The sequence below is a fragment of the Amborella trichopoda genome, chromosome 3 (genome assembly GCF_054954075.1).
Source record: "Amborella trichopoda isolate Santa Cruz 75 chromosome 3, AtrichopodaSantaCruz75HAP2 v2.0, whole genome shotgun sequence".
NCBI classification, from domain to species: domain Eukaryota; kingdom Viridiplantae; phylum Streptophyta; class Magnoliopsida; order Amborellales; family Amborellaceae; genus Amborella; species Amborella trichopoda.
The window spans coordinates 47,206,835-47,219,796 of NC_142338.1; the positions used below are offsets into that span (position 1 = coordinate 47,206,835).

A 12,962-nucleotide genomic window follows, 5' to 3' on the forward strand; every position below is an offset into this window, starting at 1 on the left:
TAGAGCAGTACTTGCAATGGGTTTTAACTATGAAAAGTATACCATAGATTATTTATTTTTGGTATAAGGAGATCAATATCGCCTTTGACCATTAGATGTAAAACCAAGGGGCCGGAGTTATGCCCTACACTACCTCAAAATCGAGAAAAAACTTCACAATAAACTTTGTGACACCTCAACTTGTGAGATTTCACATTACAATCTCGAATTACATGGCTAGAGTTGATTGTGACATTTCTTGTGACATATATTATTTGAAGATATGTAGCATTACTAGCCTTAGAATATATTTTTTCAGGAAATTTATCAAAATAAAGTATTTAAAAATTTGTCCAATTGCAACTATTCCCACTCGAGACTATGTTTTATTATGGGCATTTTGAAATTAAATCAAAAGATATGAGTAAAGTGTTAAATTCATCAGCTCACAAGAGTAATTTGATAGATATCCGTATTTTCTATTTACTTATTTGGTAATTTCCTTGGAACAAACATATAAAGCCATCGAAGTAATTCAGTTGAAGGGTTTCACTGGAATAAAAACATGGGTTTCACAACAAAAAAAACTACCAATATTTTAAATCTCGACTTCCATTCCATACTTTGGATAGAAATCAATTGGAACCAAACCAGTCTCAGGACCGTGCAGGTCCCGGCCTAATTCCTCCCTAAAATCGCCCCTCATATGTTTTTAATATTTTTTTAGTTCCCTTTAAATCCCCACCCTATAAACCCATATTTTTTATTTTATTTTATTTATTTTTATTATTATCAGAATCACAATTTCGGAAGCAAGGATCCAACTCGGGTCTATGGGGGAACTACCTGCCCCACGGACCTAGGTTTTAAAAACTAGTGACTGCAATTGCTTCTTTTGGCCTCTTTTTATTTTATACAAAAAATTACAATCGTTTTATGCACTCTCATGTAAAATTTAGGGTGGGATATAGTATGAAGAAAAATAAAAAATAAAGTCCTTAGGATTTGTACCGCATTGACGCACCCCCTTGACCAACTTTATTTATATCAGGCAACTTGATCTACCAATGACGTTAGTATACAAAAATAATAAATATCCGTACATGGTTGCATTCAAATCCGTACAAAATGCTCCAAGTTCTCAAACAATCAAGGGCCTTGTGACTGCTCGGATTGCTAACCGCTACATTGTTTGGTATGATATAAAGAAAAAATTTAGTTTGGTTAAAAATTGTTAACGTTTTACCCGTTTTAGCTCTTTAAATTGTCTAGTGTTTATAATATATTTTATATTTTAAAATAATTATTTTTATTTTATTTATATATATTTTAAAACTTGTCGAAGTGGTTTATTGAACTAGGCCCCTCACCTATTTGGTAGATGTGCTTTAAAAACCAATGTTATCAAATTCGTTTTATTTCGAAAGAGGCTGAAGCTTTTGATTTTTAAGCATAAATTGAAGTGAAGAGAAACGTGGTGCTGCCGCTTCGGTCAAATTTGGGCTGCTTCGATCAGATTCGGATCTGCTTCAACCGAAGCTTTGGGATGCTTCTGTCATAAAATAAATACCTATATAAAAATATTTATTTTATTTTTTATTTTAATTTTTTTAATATCTATTTCATTTATATTAAAATTTTGTAAAAAAATCCAAAGTCATATCCCGAATCGGCATAAACATCAAATTGCTTCATTTTTCTCACCAAAATTAAAAAGACACCGAAGCGAATATGGACAAACTCGAAGTTGGTCTCTCTTTTAAAACATAAAAAAAAAAAATTTTACATCTACCAAACGAAATTGTCTAATCTCAATAGATGGTAGATGCAAACCAGTTAGCTCTCCTTGGCCCATTGGACTCAGGTAGCACGACGCTTCTATCATAACTGAGAAAGACTATAAGCATGGAAAATAAGAGCATGAGCCACAAAGTGCGGCTCGAGGAATGAGCTAAGGCTGAGCCTCCACGCCCCGTGGATGAACCAAGTCAGGCTTGGTCCAAGGCTACAATAGTGCTGGCCTCGGCTAGCCCATGACACTCTTATTATTTTTATTTTTTCTTTGATTCTATTCGGCCGAGCCCAACTAGATCCAGGGCCATTCAACCTGGTTCAGGCCGGGGCAGCAGGCCCATGCTGGTCCAACCCATAGCCAACCCTAGTTCAATCGTGTCATGATTTACTCTTGTATTGTAGGTGCACTCATTCCCCCTCTCTCCAACATTTACCTGGCTTTTGAAAGTCTGAAACTTCATGCATACTCTCTCCCTCTAATATCTTGCATTGAGGAAAAGAAAAGCTACAAGGAATCAGCTTTTCCAATGCACATCACATCACCTCACCTCACCAGTGTTTCAGTAGAGAGAAGCCACCAAAATGTGGAATCCTATTTCCATCAAACAAAAGAATGCTTACCAGCTTTTGGAATCCTTTGCTGTATAGAAAAAACAACGTCAAAGGCTCTAACTTAAACCAAAACCAAATTGGTTGTCCAACTCCCAACTCAATCTTCACCCTGTGGTTTTGAAAACTACTAGAAATTAAAACTCTAACAAGAAAAAGTTTATATAAGGTCGCAATCTTAAAATGTAGAATTAAAGGACATAAAAAATAAATGTTGCTTTAATATTGAAAACCCTCTAATTGAGCATCTAGACATCGAGATGATTGAATATGAACAAAAAAAAAAAAAAATTAAGCCTTAAAAATAGTGCATTTCGCAACTCATTATCTAGACTGTCCATTTTTAAGCTTTTCATATGTTTATAGGTCTACTTGATTTTAACCATTTTTGGAGTTTAAACTTTTATAATTAGATATGAAAATAGATTTCCAGATAATTGTAATAATTTTTTAAACCAAAATTACATGTTATGATAAAACTCGGAGGTGCACCTTAATTGGAGTATTTAAGGTTGCAACCTTATAGAAACCACAACTTTCTAACAATAATGTATATTGTAATACAGTATCTAAATTGTTCATTATCTAAATTGTTTAAACTTTAAATTTCATAATTAATGTTGGAAATTGGTTTTAGAGTCATCATTTAAATTTCTGATGCCCAAAATCTTTCATCAATGAAAATTCGAGATGAGATTTTACTTTATTTCATAAAAGCCTAGGCCCAAATATCCATTCCAAAAATATTTGAAATAAATATAATTGAGTAAGAAGACTACAAATGACGACCACGTGTCTCGTATGAATGTGCTCTTTTGTTAGGCTTTTGATACAGGACGGAGGCACATGAGAGAGAAGGTGGCGGATTCGTTGTAGAGAGAGAGAGAGAGAGTAGCGGATGGCAGGTAAATTTCTAAAACCCATGGAGGGAATTTTGGTTTAGGAAAAGTGATTTGTGGTTTAAGATGAATTTCTATAATTAAAGATTTTGAAAAAAATTTAAAAAAAATTTTAAATTTTATTTTATTTTATTATATTTTTTATATTCATGACAATCCTCGATCTCGATCTCTACAAATTTAAATCCAAGATCTATATTAAAAATGTACGTTAGAGGGAGCCCGCATGAAAATATTATGAGTCCGGGGATTCATAAAAACGGGGTGTGATTAATGAGGGTAAGTTAACAATTTGAAACCTTGTGATATTCTTTCTCGTATGAATCCACTAAAAATATCAAGGGCATTTTGGGTAGTTTACTCATAAAATACAGAGAAATGAAGCAAAAAAAAGAAAAAAAAAGGAAAACGTATTTTTCTCTCTCTCAACGCGCTGGATTAGTTGCTCTGGTTCCCCGAAGCGGAATCATTCCCTCCCTCTCTGTTTTTGGGGGGTCTCACCATTCACCACCCCCAATTTACTCTCTCCTCTCTGTAATTCCAACCATTCTCTCTCTAACCCGCCTCTTCTTCAAGCCTTAAAACCCTTGCTTCTTTGCTCTGAATTGAGCACCTTTCTTTCTCTCTATCTCTATGTTCTATATCTCTATCGTTCTCTCTATTGCGTCTCTGAACCCTAGATCCCTGTAATTCTACCCCGTTAACCTCTCCATTGTCGTCAAATTCTGTAAATTTGATCGTTTGATCTCGGATTCAATGGCGAGATTGCCTCGGAAAAGGCAGGCTTTAGCAGATGATCTTTCTGCTTCAGAGGACGAACAAGATAAATCGAGCAATTCACTCTCTGAGAGTTTGTCGAGTGAAGAAGAGGTGGAGGAAAAGCCCACTCGATATGAACCGCACCCTTCTCCTGAGAAATCAGAACAGGCTCCTGAGGATAGGCCTGTTCGTGTTTATGCAGATGGGATTTATGATCTCTTTCATTTTGGCCACGCTCGATCCCTGGAACAAGCAAAGAAATTGTGAGTTTCTGGTCTCCTTTTATATGTATATATGTTATCTTTGTTTATCAAAAGTTCATTGGTGGCTTGATTTTTATTTTGTCGTTCTTGAATCTCGATAACTGGTTGAAATTTGATTTTTTTGTTGTTAAGTTTTGTTTATGTAAGAGCTCGTATGGTTAATCTGTTTAACTGGATTTTATCTGGTCGATCTAACTCATTTTCATATCTTTATTACCTTTATTTTGGTTTTCTTTGTTTAGTTTTACGGCTCATTATACTTTCCTTCATATTCCATGATTGTTAGATTTGTGTTATTGCCTTGATTGGTGAGAATATGCCGAAGTAATGCTTGATTGATTAGAATCTGCTGACTTAACTAATGCAAATTGAAATTTATGTTCCGTTGTATAAAACTGAATCTGTTCTGAATTTCTTTTTGTTTATTATTTTGGAGCCTATTTATTTTGGGTGTGATCAGTAAGAATTTGGTGAATTAGTTCATGTTGATATTCGTCTCTTCAAGGATAATTTTTAGTTTTTTTGTAATTAGAACATGTTACTCCTGATTCAAATATGCAATCATATCTAACTTGGCTACCTATTTTATTTTTATCTATTATGAACCTGTTTTCATGGATTTCCTCTTGCTTTCTGGCATACAAATCAGGATTTTGGTTCACTATATGAAGGGGAATCTGTTGTTTTTTCTTAATGCTCTATTACAATTTCAAAATAGTCTTCTTCTTTTTTTGTGCAGTTTACTATGCTTTTGTCCTTTTTTGTGTCACTCATTCGACAATCACAGTTATTGATTGATTAAATTCCTCAAACCTGAGGATCCTTTTCAGATGTTTGCACACAATTGTTTCCGAATTGTTTCATGTATATTTTGAATTGTATTTATTAGATATTCTTTTTTTTCTGGTGCCATGGTTTGGGCTGATTTTTGACAAAATTTTAGCATTTGTATTGCTTTTGTGTTATAGTTGTAGATGTTTATCACTAAAAGGATCAAGAGGCTATCTTTCTCTCTTTAAACTTTTCCTAAGCCTTTGCATGGATTTTTTTTTTTGGGGCCCTTGAATGGAATTTTTTTTTGGTGTGCATAATTGAATGGAGCTGGGGGTTTATATTCAAGGATTCCGTGTTTAGTGTGTGTGTCTTAATTATTTGTAATTACTGTATTTGGTGGGATTTGGAGTTTCTGTTTGCTACTATTTATCCTTTATGCTAAGTTTTTTGCCTTTAAGCGTATAATTTATGTCTAAGAAGATGCATACTTCTTTGTATGATGACCCTATGATGCGATTGCATCATGGTTCCATTTAGGCTTGTCTTATTATGATAATATGATGAATACATGTGATATTTCCCTTGGTTTCTTTTCGATATTAGTGTTTTGGTTTGAAACTGAACATCATCTTCATTATCCTCATTGTCCGAGTCTTATCCCAACTATTTGGGGTTGGCTACACAAATCATGTTCTGCCAATTCCGCTCTATGGAGGGCGCCTTATCCCAACTATTTGGGGTTGGCTATACAAATCATGTTCTGCCAATTCCGCTCTATGGACGGCGCCTTATCCCAACTATTTGGGGTTGGCTATACAAATCATGTTCTGCCAATTCCGCTCTATCGAGGGCCATATCCTCAGTCAGACTACAGGATAACATCAGATCAGGATTCATAAAAAGATGTGGCAAAATTTTTACATTGGCTGCCAACCTAATACAACCCTCCACCTTTCTCATTCAGGCTTGGGATTGGCATGACCGGCTTGGGACTGGCGATGGGGGAGTTTGGATTGAAATTGAACACCTGATTTAAATAAATAACAAATTGGACTTTTCCTTTTTTGTTTTTATGAATCATGTTGATTCCATTATAATCTTTGTTGTTGTTATTGTTCTTAATAAATAATAATTAATTATAATAATTATTATTATTATAATAATAATAATAATAATAATAATAATAATAATAATAATAATAATAATAAAATATTATTATTATGATGATGATGATGTTGTTGTCGTCGTCGTCTTGGTTTTTTGGGGCTTATTTGGTACTATCACATTGATCATTGGTTTTGAGTTAAAAAGGTTTTTTTAACCTGGAAAACTTTTGACTGACTCTTTGTTGTGCACAACCTCAGGTTCCCCAATACGTACCTGCTTGTTGGTTGCTGCAATGATGAAGTAACACATAGATACAAGGGAAAAACTGTTATGACTGAAGCTGAACGATATGAATCTCTCCGCCATTGCAGGTCTTATCTCGACCTTATCTTTTCTGACCCACTTTTATATCCGTAATTTATAGCGATTGGGTGATTCTTATGATGCCTTTTTTTTGGGTGAATAATTCTTATGATGCCTTAAGAAATAAGGATCTGGCTTTGAAAAAAATAATGCAATAATGGATGTTAAAATACTGTTGCTCGTATTGTTGTCAAGTTTAGCATGCTTCTGGTTTTTGTTCAGGTGGGTTGATGAAGTTATACCTGACGCTCCATGGGTCATCACTATGGAGTTTATTGATAAACACAATATAGACTATGTGGCTCATGACTCTCTTCCGTAAGTTGGTTCAGCTTTATTATTTAAGGTCTTCCTGATATGATAGGTGTCTTAACATGTTTTAAATGGTCATAAGAAACTGTAACATTCTTGCCCTTGTTCTGTTTTGAACTTTGGATGCTTTTCTTATGTTGCCTTATAGCTTAAGGAGCTCGGTTCATGTCAGGCATAAGTGTCAAGGATTTAAGTTTTTGAAGGATGACCTCAAATCTAGATGAGAGAATTTAATAGCTTTTCTGTTCATAAGGCATATTTGAATTTTTTTTCATTTTTTGTCTTTTGAATTCTTCCCATGTAGATATGCAGATGCCAGTGGAGCTGGAAATGACGTTTATGAATTCGTAAGTTGTCTCTGTTACTGAAGTTTTAATAGTTTAGTGGTGAAAGAAGTACCTCTATTATGATATTGAGCTGTTGTTTTCCAGTTTCTCTTTCTATTTTACACATTAGTCTGACTAAATTATCTTGGTTATAGGTTAAAGCCATCGGGAAATTTAAGGAAACAAAACGAACAGATGGAATTTCTACATCTGATATAATAATGAGGATCCTTAAAGATTACAATCAATATGTAATGCGTAATTTGGCCCGTGGATATACGAGAAAGGATCTTGGTGTGAGCTATGTAAAGGTAAGATATTTATTTAGCACTTTACTAATCTTATTTCTCCTGAATGAGAAAATCCACTTGCACTTATGTGTATGACTGAAGGTACACTATGGTCCTGTTGATGGCCTATGCTGTGATTGGTGCGCTCCCCAGTCATAGTTGTTCATTATTGTGGATTTTATGCTGATTCCTTTTCTCTGGTTTTGTTATTATCAGGAGAAGCAGTTAAGGGTTAACATGGGAATAACTAAGCTGCGTGAAAAGGTTAAGGAACAACAAGAAAAGGTGGGAAAAAAGGTAAGCATATTTCCGCACTGACCTATATCAGTTTTAATGAGCATATATCTGCTAAGAATGGGGATCTTAGAGGGATAATTCTAGTGGTTATTCTTGGTACGGCATCATTAACATGGTGGTCACTTGTGGTTTTATTTATTTTTTATATTTATCTCCCAAGAGTAATAACTTTAAGAGATTCCTTTTGATCATTGCTTGTACTTGGGTATATTGTAATTGTATGCAAAGTCAATGTCAGTTCAATTTTATGACTAGACCGGTTATTGAACTGGTAAGGGCAAAAGTGGGTTTCGAACTAGTTGAATTAACTGGCTTACCTAGGGGTGGCAATGGACCTGACCAGACCCGGGACCCGATGGATAGACCTGACCTCGTGTCTGGGTATGGGTCCAAATTTTGGACCCGAAAGGTCAGATCCGAGGCTGGCCGGACGTGATCCGGACCCGACCTGAATAATATAAATATTTAAGTAATATTTAGAAATATTATTTAGAGTTTCACCCAAATAAGCTTTCTCTTTTTAATCTTCAAAAGCAATAAATATTTCACCTTGCATCCTTTTTGGCTGCAACTTTCTCTCTCATCTTTGCTTCCCTCTCTCTCCTTAAAGGTGGAGTTAATTGTTTATACCAATGCTCAATGATTCCCAATCGTGGTAAAAAAAGGGCAAAAAAAAGAAAAGAAAAAAAGAAGCTCATAGTCATAGCCCACGTGTCTCGCATAAACTAAAGGGACCCACAATTATTTAAAGGAATCCAAAGCTTCTATTCACACAATAAAGAATCTATTTAATCAGCACACAATCATTTCCCCTTGCCAACAGCCATGTGGCCAACATGCACTTGTACCAGGCGCTCTCTGTCTCGGGTCCGGGTTCCATAGTAATTTTTGGGTCCAGGTCCGGGTCCGGGTCCAGTGACTCTAGACCCGGTTGGGTCTAGGGTCCCATAATGAATTTTTGGGTCCAACCGGACCCGACCTGTTGCCACCCCTATTCACAAAATATAAGCTTAAACCAATAATAAACGACAAAATATTCCATCTACAAAAATGTACAAGATATCAAAAAATAAAAAAAATAAAAGAATACCAAATCAGAACGTATTATACAAAAAATAATAAAATAAAATTCAAACACATTCAAATATTGTGTTGCACTAAGATTTCAAAATGAATTTGATAAAGGTCCAAACTAGGAAATATTTACAAAATATTTAATTTTTTTTTTGGGAAAGAGTGGCTCCTACCCCTTTTTATAATAGATTGGGGAGTTACGTTTTGAAAGTGTTAATTGGGGGTGTTAGCAGTAGGAATGGACACCACGATGTGGTAACTAGCTGTGGGGATGCTACCACCAAAAAAAGAAAATCAAATAATAGTACATTATAAAAGAAAGTGAAATGGTTTGATAGGGCAGCAGTCCTATCAAAATAAGCAAAGTGTCACCTCAAAGTTCAATAAATATTGCAGTTTTGGCATCGAAAAACCTTCAAATGGATGATCTCCACCTCGACCAATATGGTTGTGAAAGAAATTAGAATTTCAAGCCGTAAAAATAGTATATATTGTAACACAAATATCTGTACCATTTTTTGAGCTTCAAATCTCATAGTTGGTGTTAGAAATTGATTGTAGAACCATATGGAGATTTTCGATGGCCAAAGTGGTTTTCGGAAGATTTGAGGTGAGGCTTATTTTATTTTTATAAATCCTAGGCCTCATAGGAATTGCATCCTAAAAAAAACACCGACCCCCAATTCAAATCTTGTGTTGCACTAACCCTTTCAAAATGAAACCAATATTTGCCCAAATTGGTGATCTTTGGACACTAAAAGTCCTCTTATGCGACCACTCTAAGCTCCAAAAGGTATCAGGAAGTATTATCTTTTGACTTTGCAAGAAATCGAAAATGTTGAATTTTTTTTTGGTCTTGAAAAAAAAAATTTCTCAAAACCAGAGTTTTTTTGGGAGTTTTTCTCTTTAAAATACATAAAAGGGGCTAGAATGCTCCCCGAAACCCCTTTCCCCCATTGATAAGGCGAGGGAGAACCCCAAAATACCCCTGGCCAAGGGCTTTTTTCTGCCCTCGGCCAACCTGCTTATGCCTAGTGCCTGCCTAGGCAGCGTATCATTTGGACATCCTACTATATTTGTTAATGAGTTTGTCACATATATACAAGTGTACCATGTTTAAACAACAGACAATTAGTGGAACTAAATAAAATTGAAACATATCCATGTAGTAGTGTTAGATATGCAACTCTTTTCTCAAGGAAAGAAAAAAGGGTGACTTGCTCTTTCAGTATTTACATGTGTAGGCTTTAATCATATAAACTTCCTTCACGCTTGAACTTTAAAAAGGTCGATTATTGGAATGAACATAAAGCTGCAATTATTTTTGGCTCTTCTTTTTCCTCTTGTTCCTTGGATGCCGGATTATTACCATTATGGTTGCACTTCAGGGGTGTAATAAATACTTGAAGAACGTAATGAATGGTAACCAATGATTGATTCTTTGATGAATAATTTTTGTTATTGTTAAAAGAATGCAGATATCATGTCCTAGTACTACTGTTAAAATTAAGATGTATTTGAAATTGAAAAGGGGAAGTGGAAAGTTGTACTCTAACGAAAGAGCCATTCTACCCACTTCCTTTCCAGCTTACATAGTGTAGCACACGCATCATGTGTATGCTGTACTTTCCCTTTCCCTTTATGAAAATTTATGTTCTCTTGCAGGTAATGTTTATACACCTCATTGCTATTTTGTTCTTTTTTTTTTCTTGTGACCAGTTGCATACTGTATCAAAGACAGCTGGTATGCATCACATTGAGTGGGTGGAGAATGCAGATCGCTGGGTTGCTGGTTTTCTTGAGAAGTTTGAGGAAGGATGTCACATAATGGTAGGCTCTACGCATAATTTGTTCTCTTGAAATATGATCCTGCAAATCCTTTTTTTCAGACAATGTCAAAAACTTTGACAAGCTTTTTCTTGTTTTTGAAAGAAATGCATGCTTCCTGAGAATCTCATGGCAAACTATACATGCCCCCCTCAAATAAAAAATAAAATATAAAAAGAACTTCCCAAGCCCTCTGTCTCTCTGATAAACAGGATAAATTTGGGAGGTTTTCGCAGACCATCCTCTCTCTTTCTCTCACACTCAACACACACACACACACATGTATGCGCACACAGACACACACATGTACTAGCAATAAAAATACAAGAAAGTATCAATCTCTAACTCCCATCACAAGTTGGTCCCAATAACTGCAAGAGTATGAAGTCATCACTTCATGTACGTATGTGACACAAGGTAATTAGGAATCATTTCGGATCCAGGTTCCTGGGGAGTGCTCATTCTCATTTTACAAGTTGAAATTTTTGAACAAATGACAATTTATCCATACAATTTTCTCATGGATTTTCGTGAAATGTAGTGATTGTCTTCAATTTGCAGTCTCCTCTTCATCTTTTGTACTTTCACAATAAAGGCTGAGAACTTTAATTTCTCTTCTAATCAGAGTTTATGACATGCTTGCTGACAGTGAAGATATGCTTTAGTTTTCTCTTAATAAAAAAAAATGGGGCTAGTTTGGCCACCCATGCTGTTAATTAATCCTCCCAAACTGGTGGATTACAGTGGATGATCTCATATAAACATCCAGCAAATAGTACTGAAGCCCATTTTTTTTGGTGGCAGAATAAGAAACAACAATTAGATTACTGAAAACATGGGTGGCGAAACGAACCCCCATTACAGAGTCTGGTCCCTTTCTAGTTTTCTAAACAAAATTTTATCTTTTCTCCTTTTCTAATAGAAATGATCCTGATTTGTTTTGCAACAGGAAACAGCCATCAAGGACCGTATCCAAGAGGGTCTAATGAGACAACAGTCTAAAGGAGCGCTCCGTAACTTGCGTCAAGTACGAGAAGCACACTGAGCCCTGTGCAAAGCTTCCACCTCTTCAGAAAGGGTGGGCGGGTACATCTAATAGGATGTAATCGAGGCGGCCATGGCCAACACTGTTTCTCTCTCTCTCTCCTCTTTGTAATATGTTGGTATTACCACTACTGATTCTGCCAGTTTGGAGTCTCTCTCCTGCTATGGCTACTAAATGCGGTTCTTTTCTTGTGGACTGATTCCGTTTTATATATGTTTACAATGTTAATTGGGGCGGTAAGAGCCGCCCAGTTCTTTGATTTGTGTTTTATTCGTTGTTAGTGTTTCTTGTGTTGGTTCTTTGGAGGATACCGTGCATGGGCACTCTCTCACACCCTTAAATTGTCTTTGTGAGTAGAGAGGAATGATACAATTGTTATGCGAGGATTACGATGGCTTTACAGCTTGAGCAATTAGCTCACTTTAATCTCTCTCTCTCTCTCTCTTCGGGTGTTGTGAGCGCATTCAACGGTTTGCGATGCTCTAGAACGTCCCTTAGAATCTGTAAAAATGGCGATTTGGATTATTTTTTTTTAATCCATAATAATACTTTGAAGAAATGTTGATTTGGATTTTTTTTTTTTTAATCTGTAAATATGGCGATTTGGATTGGCCTTGCCTAATTGGATTGGGAATTGTCAATGATGAACTACGTCCTGTAAAATTCAGAAACCAGCCGGTTTTTCCATGGCACAACTGGTTCTTGCCGGTTCATTAATAGAGATAAAACTACGGGTATTTTTGTTATTTAAATTTATGTTCTCAAATCAGGACAGCCAAGGGTAATTTCTTATTTTGCTCAAGGATCTTGGTAGATCAAATTACTAAAATACCTCTTGTTCTTCAACATTCTCAACCATGAATAGGGGTGATAGGATGTTTTATGTAACTTTTTTACAAGGTACCTTTATGAAATGAAACTCAAAAAGTAAACCTCATAATGCCGGTAGGATATTTTGAGCCCTCCATTGATTTTGTAATACAATTTAAGCCTTTTAATGATATTTTCTTTTTCAAATGCTGACAGTACAAAAAAAGTGATGACAAATGTCTCTACAATGGTTTCGACAAAACTCTGACAGAAGGAGTTCTGATTTGGAAAGTCCGTTCACCTTAGAGGAGATTAGACGATAGTTTTCTCACGTCTTAGAATAAGCTCCTGGCCTAGATAAGGTTATTAAATGGCTTCTTTCCCAATTTTACCTGGAAATCATCGAAAATGACTTGGCGAAGGTGTTTGAAGAA

At 35.5% G+C, this 12,962-nt stretch overlaps 1 protein-coding gene across 1 annotated transcript; it reads left to right on the top strand.

The window, feature by feature from the left end:
* Positions 1–3,712: 3,712 nt before the first annotated feature.
* LOC18443859 (choline-phosphate cytidylyltransferase 2) lies at positions 3,713–11,977 on the top strand. The gene is made up of 8 exons (XM_006854040.4): positions 3,713–4,303; positions 6,442–6,555; positions 6,770–6,865; positions 7,164–7,206; positions 7,341–7,496; positions 7,692–7,772; positions 10,566–10,676; positions 11,623–11,977. Exons 1-8 carry the CDS (start codon positions 4,038–4,040, stop codon positions 11,716–11,718), a joined length of 963 nt encoding a protein of 320 aa, XP_006854102.1. The 5' UTR covers positions 3,713–4,037; the 3' UTR covers positions 11,719–11,977.
* Positions 11,978–12,962: the final 985 nt, after the last annotated feature.